General features: G+C 43.4%; 1 protein-coding gene across 1 annotated transcript in view; it reads left to right on the plus strand.

Annotated features, from left to right (window-relative positions):
* C9 (complement C9) overlaps positions 1 to 19065 on the plus strand; it is a 39251-nt gene continuing 20186 nt past the window's right edge. Inside the window, exons 1-5 of the mRNA XM_048428716.3 lie at positions 1 to 170; positions 9182 to 9281; positions 10017 to 10161; positions 10412 to 10559; positions 18799 to 18937. Coding sequence (XP_048284673.3) covers positions 49 to 170; positions 9182 to 9281; positions 10017 to 10161; positions 10412 to 10559; positions 18799 to 18937 — 654 coding nt within the window. The 5' untranslated portion in view covers positions 1 to 48. The remainder of the gene's footprint in view (positions 171 to 9181; positions 9282 to 10016; positions 10162 to 10411; positions 10560 to 18798; positions 18938 to 19065) is intronic.

Genomic DNA, 19065 nt, shown 5'->3' on the forward strand with positions numbered 1-19065 from the left:
CTGAGCTATACCAGCAAGAATTGGTCCCTGTCCTCTGAGGGCAAAGACATGCCTCACAAGGCCCCAGAGCTGCCGAGGAGGAGCAGCATGTCTCCAGGCAGGGCCATCACCTTAGCGATTGCCATTTTCACCTTGGAGATCAGCGCACAGACCCCGGAATACACGCTCAGGTGAGTCGGCGACTTGACTGTTTATCTCTGGAATTCCACTGTGGAATCTGCTATCTCAGGGTCCAGTTCTTAAACAGCAAAGGAGGGGAAAAAAAATAAAGGTTAAATAGTGATATATAAAATGCCCAGGATTTGAACTTTCTGAGCAAGTGAGGAAAGCCATTGTGTGTCTGCCAGTTTGCTACGGAAGCATGTTGATGCCTCCGGGTCTTTGTTCTAGAGAAGGAGGAGTTCGAATGTTAGGACTGAGATATTCTGTTTAAATATTTAGAATCAGGAAATAAAACTGGCTGTCGCCAGTTTGTGGAGATCAGTGCTGACCAGGGTCTACTGTTTGAGAAGTTTACAATGAAAGAAGTTAATCTTTCTGTCGCTTATCTCAAAACCTAATACTTTTTAACTGTTGGCTAAGTCAGTTGTGGTGACCTGCGCGGGTAGGATTTGCTAAAGGAAGCAGAGGCAGGAGGGTCACAAGATAGTTAGAGGCCAGCCTGGGATGCATTAACTGTTGGCTGTAAGGCCCTTTGACCCCCACATTAAGCAAAGGTTAACCATTTGTCTCCTGTGACATTCCATATTTTGTGTTCTGGCTGTTCGGGTCTACTTGCTCTACCCAAGAATTGCCGTGGTTCTAGAGCCAACAACTACAGCTCCATCTCTGCCTCTTAGTTTCTTTCTATCTAATACTACTTGGGATTACAAAACCCATAAATTATTGTTTGAGTATAGTGTGAGGGTGTCTTCAAACTGCATTACTGGAAGCTCAGTCCCCTGTGTGGCAGGAGAAAGGGCCAGTGGAACCCTTAGGGAGGACAAGCTAGATAGATCTCAGGATTCCACAGTCATGAATGGACTATCTCTGAGGAATGGACCAAGCCTAGCAGAAGGGCCCCTAACAGATCTGTCTGGCCAGGCCCTTTATCAAACCCTTGTTTCCTTACCTACACATGTGCTCCCCGCTTCCTGTTCTTAGTGACCACAGTATGATACAGTCACGAAACTCCTCTCCAGATGCCTGACCGTGCTGTTTGTAGTTCGTGGCCCTCAGTTTGTGAGCCGAGTAAAATCCCCTCCCTTTGTACATCACCTATGCCGTGTACTGTGTGTCAGCAGCACAAACAGAGTGTGGCACCACACCACATACACCCAGGAAATGAGCGAATAGGACATTAAAAGCTTCCTGAATATCCTTGCACCTAGGACTGCTGGGGATTAAGACTACACGAGGCTCTCTTCCTCCCATCTAGATGTCACAGGACAAGACACAGACCTGTGAGATCCAACATGCCATGATTTTCTCTGAAGGTAGAACAGAAACACCCCCAATGCCTACATCCGCCGCCGAGACACTGTTCCCAATTCCCCTGGGTTTAACCTAGGTCGAGTATGACTTTGCTAGCCCGCTTCCGGCATCTTTGAGTGCCTTCTGTCTATGTGGGTTGCTTTCAAAATTGCATCTTCCAGGAGAACACTCAAGAAGGAGATGTTCAGACCCTCATGAGCCCTGGGATGAGTGCCGAGTCATCTCCTCTCCATTCCACCCACTTTCTCTGCCGATGTTAGCTAAGCGGTATCACTCTGCTCAGAAAACATTTTCGTTTGGGGGGTACCTTAGCTCAGAAGGAATGTGTGCAAACACAGTCACTGACAGCCGCTTTGGCATTCTTGTACTTAACCTGACCCTCTCTTGTTTTTTTGGTTTCTTTTTTCTTTTTCTTTTTAATTAAACAACTGACATTTCTGGACTGTAACTCAAAATTGAAAGGCTATAGGAAGACCACAGTGACTTTGAAGTTTACAACCACACTCCAGGTCTGATCACACTCAGATGTTCCGGGAAGGACCAGAGGGACTCCTAGCTGGCCCCAGATCCTGGCAATTGCACTCCCCAGTTCTGCTGAGCACTCTGCCCTCATCCAACCATGCCCTTCAGTCTGTGCCAGAATGTCCCCATAAAAGAGGACGCTGTGTTGTGCCCTTGGGAGGAGGTTGAGGTCAAAATGGAGGGTTCAGAGACTTGAGTAGCTACATGAGATCATTTACTTCAATATCGGCAGCCATATTTCTCGTGATTTCTAAGTATATGTATTCTTCAGAAAGGAGCTAGATGCCTACAGCTCACATCAAGCCCCCTTTGTAGACTAGCTGTGTAGATTGGAATGGCTGACTCATAGTCTCTGTGATGTTTCCCTGGTCTATAAGACACAGGTTGGGGTTAGTTCCTATGGCTGCCATAGCAAAGTCTAAAAACTAATTGGTTTAAACAAGCCTTCTGTCTCCCAGCCTGGAGGCTGGAGGTCTGAGTTCAAGATGTTGAGAATCAAAGACTCACTCCTCTGTCATCGTTCTGGGGTCTTCCTAGCTTCTGGTGGTAGCCTGCAACCCTTGACATACTTTGACTTTCTAATCCTGTCTCTGTCACCACATGGCCATCTTTCTTCTGTATAGATTTTCCTGTTTTATTTCCTCTGACCACCTTCCCGCCATACTGGGGTTGAATCCTGGGGTTAATACTTGCTAGAAAGCACTCTGCCACTGAACTGTACATATGCTCAGTCCCCAAATCTGCCCCCTCTTTCCTCCACATATGCCATCCAAACAAAGCCTTTCTCATAAATTCTGGAGATCAAACTCGGGTCTTAATCCTTGCTGAATCATCTCCCCAGACTCCAGATTTCTCTTTTTATATGGACACCAGGTTTATTGGTGTTAGGGCCTACTTCTGTGATTCCATTTTAATACAATCACCTCTATCTAGATCCTATTTACAAGTAAATTCTCAATCTCGGGCATTGACCAGGTCTTATCAAAATATCATTTGACTTTTGGAGGGAGCATAGTTCAGTCCATACACTTAGGATGACAGACTCTACCCGGTAGAGTTTTCATGTGAACATTAGCTATCACGTGTGTAAAGCACTCGGAGCTTCTGCCCCTAGGCCTATGGAAAGAATTCAATAAGCATTGGGAATATTTTTATAATGATTTCGTGGCTCTTTTTGCTTTGAGCAGCTGCCTTGTTCAGGAAAAGGGATTGGAGTTACACTAGCCTTCCGGGATGTCACAAGGTTCTTGGAGCTTTGCTGACAGTAACTGCTAGGGATTTCTAATCTCACCTCAAGGTGAATTCCCAGGAGAACAGGTCCAGAGGGAGCCATCATATCAGTCTCACGTGTTTCTCTGGGTAGAATGTAAAGTTTTACATCCCACCCGCAAGGTTAATAACAGCTCAGAGTTTAGCTTCGGGACCAGACTGTTTTCAGAGTCCAGTCCCCATGGCTCCAAGGCTGTGCACCCAAGGCAGACCCTGCTTTCTTCAAACTCAGGCGTCTCAACAGACTTCAGGTTACATTTGCGTGAACGTGTTCCTTGTGTCTCACCCACTAGTGTATGACAACAAAAATGTCTGTCTCGTATCTGCTGCTACTAGAGTTGGCCCTGGTGTTTAGCAAGTCTTAAGTAAAGGCTGTTTTATGCTGAGTCATTGGGAATGCATAAACTAAGCCTAGTAAACTCAGGGGTGAGCCTTAAGGGGTTAACTTGGGGCATTCGGCTATATTGTCCTTTTATCTTTGCACACTGTGTGAATTTAGCATACAGTCCTGATTAGCGAAACTTTACCCACAGCTAACGATTCCTCATCCTGGAATGTCTTCCTGCATTTGCCAAGCACACTGCCTTGAGTGTGAGCAGCTACAGTGGTTTCCCTTCTTTGGAAACTTCTCTCCCTGGCCTGGCGGGAAGATGGAACCTTCCTTCAAGCTTTTCTGACCCAGAGCTAGAACCCCTGCAGGGCTGATGTTCATTGCTTTGATCTAGGGAGTGAGTGCCTTCCCAGCTGAGAACATTCAAGCACTTGCTAGGCTACCCTTGATAAGCACAGTTTATCCAAGAAGACAGAAAGTCCTTGGCGAACACTTCCGTACTCAGCAGGATGATGGGCAGACGGTGCCTGCTGTGCACACGCAGTCCTCAAGCGACACAGGGTTATCTGCTGAATGAGTCAGAGGGGCTGGCAAGACAGCGCTGGGCTCAGAGGGCGGGAGGTAGGCAGAGTTATTCGAGGTCATTGATCTCCCGTCTGAATATTTATGCAGCATGCTTATCCAACAGCATCGTTTGCGTAACTTTTTAGACTCCCCCACTAATTCCTTGGAGTCCCGCTTTAGCTGTGTACTGGGAGAGCCAGGCACCTGACACAGTGAAGACAAAATAGCCAGGGACTAGCACAGTTTTCCAGTTATTTCTGCCCCATTTGGCATCGTTTCATTTTGTAAGCTTGCTGCAGATCCAGGTAAAAAGTAGGTTGTCCAGCTGATGAACTTTATCTAGGTGGTTATATAAAAATAAATTGTGTTCTTTCTTACTAACTCATTATGTCTCAAAATGTCTAAAAATCTTGAGGTTATTCCATCCAGAAATTATTGATCAAGCTATGGCTGCTCAGCTTATTTCAAAGATGATTTGTATTGAGGAGGGGAGGAAAACAAAAAGACAGGAGCAAGCCGCACTGAACCAAGCACTGCAATTGTTGGCGCTACGTTAATAACAGTTTGACCTGGACTGAGGAATGCAGTCTTCCAATTTTATCTCCCATCTGTAAATCATAATATCACTCCTATTAGTCAAAGTCAAAATAAAAGGCTTATGAGGAAAGATTCTAGAAAGCAGTAATAGAAAGCCCACCCTGACGAAGAAGGTAAAGGCACTTGACCCCAAACCTGATGACTTGAGCTGGTTCACCTTAACCCACATGGTAGAAGAAAACAAAGGACCTGGAAAGTCGTTCTCTGACCTCCGTATATTTCTAGTTTTTTATTTATTTTTAATTTGTTTTTATTTTACATATGGTTATTTTGACTACATGTGTGTCCGTGTCCTACCTACATGCCTGGTGACCTCCGAGACCCAAAGTGGGCATCTTATCCCCGGGAACTGGAATTACAGATGGTTGTAAGCCATCATGCGGGTGCTGGCAATTGATCTAGGGTCATCTGGAAAAGCAACAACTGCTCATAGCCACTGAACCGTCTATCCACACCCACAATTTACCATCTTTAGTATCTCAAGGTTGTGATATCTAACCAGTATAGAACACAGAGTGTCTCTGCCACCGCTTGTTGGAATCCATCAGGTATATATATATACCTGAGTACTCTTGTCATCATTGCGGCTCATGATGTCTAGGTGAGTGTGGTGGTCACTTTTCTCTTCCTGTTCTGTGTTTAGCACCTTCCAGGGCTAATGGATGCTAGCCACTAAAGACGAAGCTTCTGGCTGGGTATCAGCTAGACTTCTCCATGTTGTACTAGACAAGTCTGTAGGGTTTTCAGCAACAGGGTCTTACTGCCAAGTCGTGGAGAGTCACCAAGAGCATTGGCTACAACCTAGAATTTTTAGGGGTTCTAGGAGACCCCATTGGCCAAGAACAACTCAAAATATATAACCCATTTTTAGTACTAACTACTTTTATTTGGTGGTATATGATATTTAGTTGAGGCCTTGTCTCCCTATTATAGGGTAACTCCACTTGCATTCCTTCAATAAGTGTATATATTTTAGGAAGCTTCTGCAGTAGTAGGTTTCCATATGATTTTTTTCCAAAAGACTTTAGTGTTAATAATTGCCTCACTCTTTCATGTTTAGAGCTGGCAGTATGGATGAAAACTCCTTCAGATCTTGGGTTTCTCCTACTTCTTTTTCTTTATTCTCAATGAACAATTGGAATGAGCCCATTGAAAAGCATAGGATAACCTCCCATGCATCATGTCTGCAAAGTCTCTTTTGCTGTGTAAATAATATTCATAGAGTTCAAGAATTTTAAACATCCCTGGGAGTCATTCTCTACACTGTATTGAAAGATTTGAGCCTTGTCACACAAGTAGTCTCTCTAACTATTGGAGAGTTTTCAGAAAGGGTAGGCTCACATTAATTTTGCTTTTGTAAAAGATCCCTCTGGATGCCATATGTAAACTAAGTGAGAAAGAAATGACCAGAGTCAGCTAGAAGAGATGTTATAATAGCGCAAACCAGAAGAACATCTGGAAGATATTAGGAAGTAAGGATGGATTGGAAAATCATTTACAAGACTGCCAACAACAGGTTTCAGTGCTCGATTAGATGTTAGAAACGAGGAGGGGGAATAGAGAATGAGACAAGTACCACCAAGTCTCTGGCTAGGATAATACAGAAATGAAAGAGCAGCCCTGAAAGAAAAGGAAAATAATAAATTCCTTTGGGGAAACATTGAGGTCAATGGGCCACGAGGATGTCCAAGTACAGATGTAGAGTTGATAATTGGATGTGAACGTTTAAACTTCAAGAGAGATGTCTGGACAGCACATTTATCTCTGTCTGGGTATCATTAGCACACACGTGGAAACCATGGATCTGGAGAAAGTATAGGAAAAGAGGGAAAGTAAGAGAAGATAGGAGGGGAGGGGCAGGGGGCAGAGAGGGAAGAGGGAGAAGGGAGGAAGGGTAAGTAGAGGGGAGGGGAGGAGGAACAGGGGAGGGAGAAGGAAGAGAAGGGAGGGGAGAAGGAAGGGAGAGGGAAGAGGAGGGGAAGGAAGGAAAGGGGAAGGGAGGGACAGGAGAAGGAGAAGGAAGAGGCAGGGAGGGGAGGAGAGGGAAGGGAAAGGAAAGAGGAGAGGAAAGAGGAGAGGAAGGGAGGGGAGGGGAAGAGACTCTAATGACAGCACCTCAATGAATAAATAACACTTGAAGGACTATACAGAAGAGGAGAATCCTACAGAGAGTAGAGTCGTTAAAAATAGCAGGGAAAAGATATGAGAAAAAAAAGAAGTCTAGTGTTGTTCAGCCTAATAAAAGAGATGGTGGAATACTTGCTCATAAAAGGGATGTCTATACCATCTCCTTCAGGTGATTGTGGAAATTACAGAAAAAAGAGGAAAGAATATAAAAGTCAGAGGATGGGAGGGGGATATACAACAAAAATAAATCCTTTAGCCATAACAGGAACTCACTGCGGTTATGATTACCTGCCCAAACAAGACTGGATATACCCCGTGATGGATGTACAATATCCACAGCCAGTCGCTAAGTGCTGTGTAGCCAGTGTTCCAGAAAACAACTCCCACCCACACTTGTGAAAGCAACTGTCATGAAACTGAGTGGGTCCCACATGAGAGAAGAGCTGATAGCACAGAAGGAGGATCAGCTGTAGAGAGTGGGGATGAGAGAGGAGAATGGAGCTTCATGGACAGCTATGAAACTGTCAAGGAATTAAACAGAGGACAAAGGGAAATGCCAAACACGAGCGGTCAATTGTGGTAGATGGTGAGAGGAAGCCGAAAAGAGAACCACTGAGAGAAAGTGATAGAACCACGTGACAGTCATTGCTGAGCAAGGGCACTGCGCAAGGGGCAAGAGAGTTAGAAACTGGTTGGGAGGTAAGGGGCTAGATCAGAGAGCGGGGTACTTTTTCAGGAAGTTTGCAGGCAAGAAATGAAAAGCCTGGAGGAATTTGAAAAGGCTCAAGGAGCACAGATGGCTGAAGGAGATGAGACTAAGTGGGAAAGGGAGAGACATAATGGCATTCATTGCAATGTTTTTAAAAATGTGATGTCATGAAGGGCAGGAGAGAGATGAGAGGGCTGGCAAAAAACAGCTGGAGTGTGGAGAGGGAGGCTTACCTAGTCATTCATTGGCTTATTTAATATAATATTCTGTATTATAATTGGAGGAAGATAATTATGAAAAGGAGTTTAAAGTGGAAGAGACACTCATCTGATAAACTTCAAATTGGAACTGAGCTCTAGAACATTCTTGTGAAGGGACTGACCCTACCTGGGCCTCTTCTAGGTTGTGAGAGTTTTGATAGAAGGACAGATGCCAAAGTAGGAAAGCAGAGGTAAAACATCTGTAGGATCCTCTTGTTGGATAGCTTCTTCCTTGTTTTACTTTGTCTCTTACTTATTATTTAATGAGTTAAGTATCCAAGGCAAGGATGTGATAAGAAGAGACCCAATAGTAAACCAAATGGCAGAACAGTTCCAAACTAGAGTGGCCGAGAACTAAGGTCACTGTGACTGGGGATGGAAGGGGAAGCTGTAAATGCTAAAACACATGATGCTGAAACTCAAAAAGAGCATGAATAAGTCTTGAAATAGACTATAAAGCAGGAAAGCATCTATTTTCAAACATTAAGCATGAAATTCTGGGGACAGAGGCTGATTTATGAAGTGTTTGCTATAGGAATGGCAGGACTGGCTGGCTTAACTTTGCACGAGAGCCAGGCAACTCCAGGTTTTGCCAGCCTCACAGTGGGATAAGTGAGATTCACAAAGAAAGTGAAACAAGATTTGCAGCTCCAACAAGTCCATTACATACTTGGAAAAAGGCGAGTCAGGGTCGAGCATCTGTTAGGAGACCTTGACGATTGTCCTTGTTACCATCATTACTGTTACTGTTGATAAGTTAGAACTGGACAAGAGAATGAATTAAAAGTACGAAACGCCATGTGCTCAAGTGTCAGGGGAGACACAGTAAGGAATCCGGAGTGTCCTGGGGAGATGAGTGAGCTGGTAAAGGAGACATGCGCATGAAGATCTGAGTACAGATCTGCAGGCCACTACTTACAGCCAGTCATGGTGGGATGCGTCTGTCAGTCAAGCGGGTGGAGGAGGGATGGAGACAAATAGACTGTTAGAGTTGGCAGGTTACCCAACCCAGCTACACCGATGAGCTCCAGATCCAGAGAGAGAACCTATCTCAAAAACTAAAGGAGGAAGGCATCTGAAGAGCTCTTGCCATAACTACATGCACACACATGTGCACATACACACAGACACATGCAAAACATGTATATGTACACATATACATACGCACACATGTTTGATACATGTATGTGAACATGTGTGTGTGTTGAATAAACACTGTGACTTAGAAGGGGAAAAGTAGTAAATATATGGCTTTGGTTTTGGAAGGCATCTTGGAAAGAAGTGTACAGAATGGCATTTTAAATTAATACCTTTTCATCTTCGTTATAGGGAAGAGTCGACACACAGAGAAGACTCTCTGTCACCCATAGACTGCAGAATGAGCCCCTGGAGTGATTGGTCACCGTGTGATCCTTGCCTCAAACAAAAGGTAAGTGTTTGCATCCATCCATCCAAGTTCTTCAAATGAAAGCTGACATCTTCAGAGAAATGGATAGGAGGCAGGGACCCCCAGAAACAAATCCCACCCCAGGAAGAGGTACTCAATGAAAGGAACGTGGCTGATCCGACCAGGAGACCTACATGGTGAACAGCAGACTGGGTAAGTATTTGTGATATTTCGTGTGTGTAAGAGACTCCATAACCTAGAAGGCCAAGTACTCTTGTTAAGTGATATCAATGATGGTTTCTTTCACTTCTTTGTTGTGGGAGTAACTTCCGCTGCCTCAACCAATAGTCGCTGAAATACGAGGCCAAGTACTCTTGTTAAGTGATATCAATGATGGTTTCTTTCACTTCTTTCTTAAAATCATGGACCCAGGGGGTGTGGGGCCTACAGTGATGAAGATGTTGTTTTATTCCAGCACTGCCCAACCTGTGGGTCTTGACCCCTTTGGGGGCTGAATGACTCTTTCACAGGTGTTGGCTAAGACCATCAGAAAAGACAGATATTTGCATTATGATTCCGAAGAGTAGCAAAATTACTAGTTAGGAGGTAGCAACGGAAGTAATTTTATAATTGGGGGGGTCACCACAAGAGGAAGAACTGTATCAATGGACTGCAGCATTGGAAGGGTTGAGAACGACCACCTTAAATCACAATCCACTTTCGCATTAGGAAATATAATATTTTTAGCTGTTCTTTTGTTTGATTGTTTGCTTGCAGTTTCGTTCAAGAAGCATTGAAGCCTTTGGACAGTTTAATGGGAAGAGCTGTGTTGATGCTTTGGGTGATCGGCTACCCTGTGAACCCACTGAGGAGTGTCCGGAGGAACAGATCAACTGTGGGAACGACTTCCAGTGTGGAACAGGTGACCTGAGAGTCCAGTCGCTCTCTGTGGGCTTCTGGGTGCACTAGTGAGCAAAGAAAAATAAACACATTTTCATAAATAGACATTTCCAAGTCTAATGGCTCCCATTAAAGGTTAGCTAGGCAGTCTATAGAAAGAATTCAACTGTGTCCATCATTCATTTCCAATGTCAAAGTGCCCGTAGTGACTTCAGCAAATGAAAACTTTTAGCATTACACACACGATGTAATAATCCTGATTTTGACTACAGGCAGGTGCATAAAGAGGCGACTTCTGTGTAACGGTGACAACGACTGTGGAGATTTTTCAGATGAGGACGACTGTGACAGAGACCCACGCCCCCCTTGCCGCGACCGAGTGGTAGAAGAATCTGAACTGGGACGAACAGCAGGCTATGGGTTTGTATTTCATGTTTCTCACTTGCACCTGTCCAGGTGAGAAATGACTGGAAATGGCCTCTAACTCTTTCACAACGAAGAATATACAGAAGGGCTTATACAAATGGCACCGTTGATGCAAACTTTGGTCTGTATTCATTTGAGGACCCCAGAGTATTTAGCTAGTACGTAGGGATATCACCCGGCCTCAGTAGGAGTCTGTTGAATGAGTTTCACTCTCAGTCAGTAGGAGACTGAGCATCTCATGCACAAATGTCAGGAAGACCACAGAAAGACTGACATGACCACATTTAGAATTAAATGATCCATATCAGGTATGGCAATGCACTAAAACGTCTGAATTCCCAACATGGTTACCCTACATTGTGATGTTTCTTGAACTGATAACGAATTATAAATTCATTATAAATACAGGAGGGTCAAGCATTCTGGAGTTGGGCTGGAAGAAATGGTATCAAAAACTAGGTGATGATGCCAGAGGGTAACAGGGTTTAGGGTCTCTTTGTAGAGAGTTGACAGATGACACATTTTCCACACAAAATGTGGGGGCCCTGGGCTGTGAGTGCTAAAGGAAGTCTAGGAGTGTAGAACTTGGGACTATAGAGAGAGGAGAGGATTCTGCAGACATCTGTGTTCCAGGCATTGGGAGAAGATGACAGATCTGAGGTCTCGATCGATCCCATTCCAGTTGCAAGGCAGTCCAGGGACATTTACTGGTTAGTTTGCATAACTGTCTTGAGCTGGACCATTTTGTCCCTAATAGAGATGCCGTTGTTCTCACTTCTTGCTGTGCACTGACAGGAGTAAATGGTTCTATTCACCATCTATCATGGGATGGGTTTCTTTATCCATATGGTTTCATTCTTGACTCAAAATAGATGCTCAATAAATGTTTGGTGGGTAGATAAACAGGTGAATTATTTAACAAATAAAGGCCCCATTCCTAGGTACCTTCTGAAACACTGGTTATATCCCATAAGATAGGTCCCTAGGATGAAACTCGGGAACAGAAATCCAGAATTGGAATGAAGATGGAGGGAAGAAAAAAGATGGCAGAGATGGGAAGAACAAAGCTGACAGAGGAACTAGAGTGACAAAATTTCTTGGATTTGGTGACTCCCCTACGGGAGACATTTAGGAATATCGGAAGAGCATTTGAATTGTCAGTACTGCAGAGGACAGCACTGGCGGGTGCTACGGACACCATTAGAGGTGGGCAGTGCTGACATTGAGCATCCTGCTACCCACAGCCTGCTTTGTCAGTGGTACTGAGTCAGAAGGCCCTACCCTGAGGACTAATTCCTCCATATTGGATTTGGCTGGAAGTAAAGATGCCTTTTCTCTGAGGTCAGAGGAAGCATCCATTTAGTGAACATAAGTACAAAATTCTAGGATACCAAGAGTCATGCATGAGATAAATGTTTCACACAACATTTATTCACTTCATAAAATCTTACTCAAATGGCTTTCAAATATTACCCACAGTGCCTTTGGCCCTTAGCTTAAAAGCTGTGTTTGTGATTCAAACCGACTGTTTTAGGCCAAGAATCTCAGTAAATGGTAGTTAACAGTATAGGGTTGTCCAAAACCCTTCTAACCAGATTGCTATGGATTCAAATTATCCTAAACCTCTTCTGCATCTTTCCTCAGGGGAAAGAAGTTTTATCTCTAATCTCAATGAAAGAACTTGAAACAGGAATCACATATGTTATTTATTCTCACTCAGTGCAGATTTATAGTTTGTCTTACGGGAAAGGAATACAGAAATGTTGGCCTACTTAACTGAAAAAAAAAACCAATCATTCATAATCTATTGGTTCCCTTTGTTCAGGGAAAAGAAAAAAATTAACATAGCATTTGCCGGCAAGTTTCCTAAGGAGGCATCCTAGAGAATTGGCAAAGAAGTCTCAGGACCTCACGCTTTATTACAGTCAGGAGTTGTGTTGGGGAGCATGAGCAGGAGGCTGAGCCATCAAGGCTGAGCACGGGGCCCAGCTATGGGAAATATTAGCTGCAGACATGGAAAATAGGTGGGTCCTGACAGAATCAGTCCATCGTCAGGTTTTATTGAATTCCCTATTATTAGGAGCAAAGACCCTTAACAAATTTAGTCTTAATAAAAGCTACTACTGTCCTTTGCATAATACCTTTGAATTTTTCAGAATTTCTTTGTACATTCCATTTGTACAGATTGTCATAATGACCCCGTGACTTTGTCAGGGATGCTACCATATTCATTTTGTAAATAAGAACTAAGTAAAATAATTTAAGCTTTTTGGTGAGTGTTTCAGGGAACTAAACCCAAGTTTCTCTGTGTCACATAAAACCATATTTTCTCCACCACACCACTTCACCCTTCTCCTTTTCACCACACCCACCCAAGCCCTTCTCCATACCGCTTTAAAGACCCAAAGTCAATGTCTTGTCTGGAAACAAAACTAAACTTGCAAAATGATAGTCCGTGGGTCAATGAGATGACTCAGAGGGTAAAGGCACTTGCCACTGAGTCTGACAGTCTATGTTTGACCCCCGGGACTCAGCTTCTCTAGGTGGTTCTCTGACTTCCACACTTGCTCCATAACACCTGCATCCCACATACACACACACACACACACACACACACACACGCACACATGCACACACACAAACACACATGCTAAATAAATAAATGTGATGAAAAATGAAATGCCTTAAGCAGCTATTTATTATAATGTCTATAATTCTAACACTTGGGAGGCTAAGGGAGGAAGATCATTCAAGAGCAGCTTTGACTGCATAGCCAGGTTCTCTCTCTACATATAAATATATTAAATATTATATAATACAATGCAAGTGTATATTGCATATTATATAATATATATGTTTATACATATTAGAATACTGTGATTAGCAAATCAATCATTACTATCTAGAAGCTTTAAGATGTTTTGTCATATGATTATAAACCTCAATTCTAGGACATTTGGATACTTATAAAAAAAAAACCTTCATTATTCTCACTACAGAGCTTGGAACTACATGTGAAATAAAGGTCATGGGGATTGTATCAGTCACGTTTCTGTTGCGATGACAAAATACCAAGACCAAGGTAACTGGCAAGAGGAAGAGTCTTATTTGGGTTTACAGTTTCACACACAGAAGAGCCTGTTGTGGCCGGAGGACACAGCAGCAGGCAGGCATGGTGGGAGAAGCAGGAAGCTGAGAGAAACAGAGGGAAGGAACTGGAAGTAGTACAAAGCTATATACCCTCCAAGTCTGACCACAGTGACGTATTTCCTCCAGCAAGGCCACACCCCCTAAACCTGCCCAAGTAGCACCACCAAATAGAGGTCAAGTGTTCAAATACCTGAGCTTATGGGGTGCATTTCTCAAGGAGACCACAACAGGGACGAAGAAGCCAGTCGGAACAGCATGATTGGGAGCTACTTCTCCACAGTTCAGTAGGGGAAACCACAACAGATCCCGTCTACTACTTTTTACCCAGACTCTACGTGGGCAAGCCACGGGAACTTGACTTCATGAATTCGTCTTTATCCACTTGAAGGACTCTCTCATCTAAGTTGCTACTCTGGCAGAATTCCATTGTACTACAAATGTTTCAGACTTCTGTCCTGTAGGCATCTGAGATCCTCCACAAATGTTCAGGGAAGGCCTCCAGCCCATCTTGCATTCATTGAAAAAGCGCAAATCCAAGCCAGCTGTAAATGATGTACAATCTGTAAGGAATGACTTCTTTGTGATCTAAGCGGAGCTCCACCTCTGTGAGGGGAGCGTTCCTGTCAGCTCACCTGGTGAATGAGAGCTGCCTGTGCTCCTGGGGCAGCTGTGGAGGCAGCCATCCCTAAACACTGCCAAAGAACACGTTTTTCTTAACATTTCCCAGGTGACGACTTTTCTGTTCATGAGCACTTTTCATGTTCCTTGGCAGAAAACTGTTGGCTCCTTTTAGAGCAGACTGGCTGTCTCTGTAGGAGTGGAGTCAAGTCAAAGGTTTTTGAAACATTTTTCCCTTAGTGGTGCTTTAGACTTCATTGGCTTCCATCACTTTCCAGATGGGTCCAGCCAGCTGGTCAATGGGCTGTTCTGTAAAACAATATCCTTCGAACTAGGCTATATGCATAGCAAAGGGCATCCAGGAACCTTCCAGGAGAGTGGCAAGTAAGCTGCAAGGTAACAGTTTCCTCAACTATTAAACTTATGGGACTGATCTAACAACAAGACTCAACCTCCGTATGTACTTGTTTTTCATGAAATTGATAAGTATGACGACACAGCTGCTTCTTCCTTTCTTGAATTTCAAGACAGGAACTTACTATGTAACTGAGGACTGCAGGTTTGTGCCACCACATCAAGGTGTGTGGTGCTGGGGACTGAGCCTAGGACTTCGTGCATGTGAGGCAGCCTACCAGCTGTGATGCATGCCACCAAAACTCTAGCAGCTTTTGTCACACCTATCAACTGCCTTCCAAAAGCCAAAGCCCTCTCATCCACCTCACTAATACTACATGGTAGAAAACTCAAGATCTAATTCCAGGTCTTAGGGCTCAACTAGACTCTAACGCCTTTGGAATAAAATGGTCTCCCCTTTTTAAAAATTTTAACCAATAATCAGGAAATGGACTGTAAAATAATTTTTACAAAAGGCTTTTATGTATGCAATCTTTTTGGCATGTAAGACCAAAGAATTGAATGGCGTTACTATTGTAAGGAATTAGGTAAAATGCTGCGGATCCCCAGTGGCTGCAGCAGCAGAAACGCGGCAGGTCCCAGAGCAGTAGTAGTGGCCATGTGGCAGCAGGCAGTGGGCAGGAGGTCCCGAGAGCAACCAGTCCCAGGCCAGGACAGTGCAGTTTCCCAAGTGGCTGCAGTGGGTCATGAGGGGCAGCGAGTTCCATGAGGAGAAACAGATGGATGGGCATGCCACGAGACCATACTGCAAGTCTCCAAAGGTGATTGGCCCCAGGCAGGGAGCCATGTGGTGGGCAAGAGACAGAGACATGGATAGGTACACCATACAGAGTGAGGTTGTATATTTATTTAGTGGGTTATGGAAGGGAAGGGGGAGAAGGAGAAGAAGAAGAAGAAGAAGAAGAAGAAGAAGAAGAAGAAGAAGAAGAAGAAGAAGAAGAAGAAGAGAGAGAGAGAGAAAGAGAGAGAGAGAGAGAGAAGGGAGAGACAGAAGCTACCTCTTCAAGAGGGAGATGGAAAAGGAAGAGACTCAGGCTGCAAGGAGGAAGGAATATCTGCCTGCCTCAGTGGACAGGTGAGGGAGTGGGCATGGCTTGTCTCTTAAAGGGCAACACAGATCATTACAGCTATAACAAAATACCTTCTACTCTTACCTACTTATTCATGTGAGTGAATTTTTCCTCATTTATATCAATAAAATGGGAAGTGAAAGTGAAGCAATACTGGTGCTGAGCCCTGTATCTTAGGAGCACAAAGCAGCATTTATCCCATTTATCCACAGATATAGAAATTTATCTATTTGAAAGGAAGCCCAATCCATTTTACTGGGATAGCTTTCCAATATAATTTTACTTGGCTTGGTAAAGACTTAAAAAAATTTTTTTGTCATGCTTGTATATACCACTTACAATGAGCTTCAATACTTAAACTTTATGGTCAAGAAACATATAATACTTAAAACATTCAATTAATATATTTTGATACAGCAAAGCATGAAAAAGTGATCAATAAGATTATTCAATATAAATTATATTGGATCTTATATTAAGTCAAAATTCTGTGGGAGAACCATATGCCCCTTCACTATGCCATTGATCTATATTAGATTTATTTTTCCATATAAAACAATAATTATGTTTTTAGTAAGTATTCATAGCCTGATGGGAAGTTATACCTTGTGCGACTATTTAGGCTTAAGATGAAAAATATTTGATGCCTCACTAAAGTGTTTACAAAGGCATAGTCAAATGCCTTTAGAAGGTACACAAGTAAGACCAATACCCCCGAAGTGTGCCACAGGTGGGATCTTGCCATTCCTCCTGTGCTTCCAGCACCGTCCCAGTTCATACACTAACCAAAGCCCAAACCAAACCTTCTATTCTTCAGCTCCTTTTATGATCTCCCTATGGTGATCTCGTCCTTGTGCAACACGGGCCTCATACCACATTTATTTATACTACTTGTTTGACACAGTATATTCTTTCCAAACTAATTTTTAAATAGATAATTATATTCCGATCCTCCCAGCTTCCAAGGAAACTTCCTAGGAGCCAATTGTGTATTAACTGCCTTCATATTGCCTTCTGTTTATTATAAGCACATAGATGTGGTAATTAGTCATCCAGAGGTTGCTCATTAGAAAGGAAGGTGAGTTCCATTGTTCACTGAAGGAGTCTGTTTAACGAAAGTGCATAGCAAGACAAGGCTCCCTGTCCCTTAACATGCAGCTGAACTTCTGTTCAGAAACAAAGACATTATCTGTTCTTTCCACTGCTGCATGACTTCAAGGTGGATGAATTGCATCCAACTTTCAATGAAATGAGGACAAGAAGCGATTCCTCGCAAGACTGGGCTTGACAGACGCTTCTGCTTTTGAGCTGTAATGGCTAGCTAGGGTGGCACTGCTTTCCACGGTGGTTTGGTAAAATGCTGGTGCTGCAGGAGCAGCAGAGCTAAGCTAAGGAGGAGCAGCCGCCGCCATCAGAAGTCCTTCTCAAGGGGACTGCACAAATCAAGGAAAGCGAGGAGAAACACATGAGGCTTCTTCATGTCCAGAGGCTTCCTTCCACAACACGCCACTGGCCAAAACAACTTGTGATGTGGCTGAGCATAGAGCCTCACAGGATGCCCTGGGGAGGACTGTAGATGCAGGGATGGGTGAGACAACAGAACACAAACAAGTCATAAAATGTTAAAGAAAGTTAAGCAGCTACAATGTCTGGGCATTTGTTCCTGGGATTTATTTGAGCCCATCACTCTTATTTTCAGCTCTGTATTGGAATATCAGAGCCTTAGCATTTGCAGGGAAAGGTCTTTTGGGTAGATTAGGCAGGGAATTAATTTCATCTGTAGCTCAATCTCTACAAATAAGTTCCCCAAATGTTCTTTCATTACAGAGCCCCAATGTTGCTTTCTTGGTAGCTTTGTATTAAGTTAAAACGTGCCATAATTTTGAAGCTGTTTTAACCCACCCGTTGGCAATATTCTTGGTTTTATTCTTTTGTTTTGTCTTCTTTTTTTTAATCAGCAATGGGCTCATGGTAAGTCCTCTACACTCTGACAAACTGCTCTTCAAAGCAATATACACATTTATAATCCCGCTAATTGGAGTTAGGTATGTGATCTAGAACAATGGATAAAGTTTTGTTTGGGGAGTTATAGGTATGTGGAAGAAATTTCCATCTGGCATCCCGGGCTCAGCGCCATCTATTGTACGTCCTGCCCACAGAGCAAGGCCTGTGCTCCTCAAACTGGCAAAGGTGAATTTGACAAAGAGCTAACAGTTGCTCGTGCCGATACTGCCTTTAAGCCTAGAAATCAGACTTAACTTTTGTTAAAAGTTTGTTAAAATTTTGTTTAAAGTTAAAAACAGATAAAGGATATTTCTGTCTGTGAATTAAAGCTTGCCAAATAAAAATATTTTTTCTGAGTGGGTGGTGTATAGAACTTTTGAGAATATCTTACTCAGATGCCGAATATTTTTTCGAATGTTCTTTTTGGAAAGTCTAACAGGAATAATATAATCCTGGGGGAGGGGTGGGATTCTTGACAAGCAGCGAGACAGCTGGAGGAAGGTTTAAGTTGAAAGAGAATTGGGAGAAAGAGAAAGAGCCCCAGTGTTGATCCACAGATGAAAGATTACATGTATATATTATACTGCCCCCCTGGGATGGTCTGCTCTCAAATAATTTAAATAGTTGGTGCTACAGCGTTTGGCATTTAGTTCACTCAGGAATGTGAGGTAAGAGGTGCAGCCTTAGAGCTAAGACTCCAGGAGCCAGAGAGTCCCATGCGGCCTGCTTTACTGCCTTTCTTTCCTGTGCTCGAACAGTGCCCTAGGTGCCAAAGAGTTTACAAGCCCCTCCAAGGCATGTGTTCCGCCAAGACACTGCACCAAAGTGAACGGCCCGACCCCTGCTCCTGATTAAACGGCACGAACGTTGGTTGACAACAGCATGGCTCGAAGCTGTCCCGCTCTCCCCGCTACAGAAGGCTGCCTTGCATTAACAAAGATATTTACCCTGTATGACCCCATTCTGCTTCTTCTCAGGATCAATATCTTAGGGATGGATCCCCTGAACACACCTTTTGACAATGAGTTCTACAATGGACTCTGTGACCGGGTACGGGATGGAAACACTTTGACATACTATCGCAAACCATGGAACGTAGCATTTCTGGCCTATGAAGTAAGTCACCATAAAGAAAACATACTGTTTTGTTTTGGTTGGTAAAAAGTGCCTTGAAATATTTAATAGTAGGTTTGGTGAACATTTCAATATGGTAAGAATTTAAAGTGAGCAAGGGGTTCACTTAA

Source organism: Myodes glareolus, chromosome 15 (assembly GCF_982192425.1).
Source record: "Myodes glareolus chromosome 15, mMyoGla1.1, whole genome shotgun sequence".
NCBI classification, from domain to species: Eukaryota; Metazoa; Chordata; class Mammalia; order Rodentia; family Cricetidae; genus Myodes; species Myodes glareolus.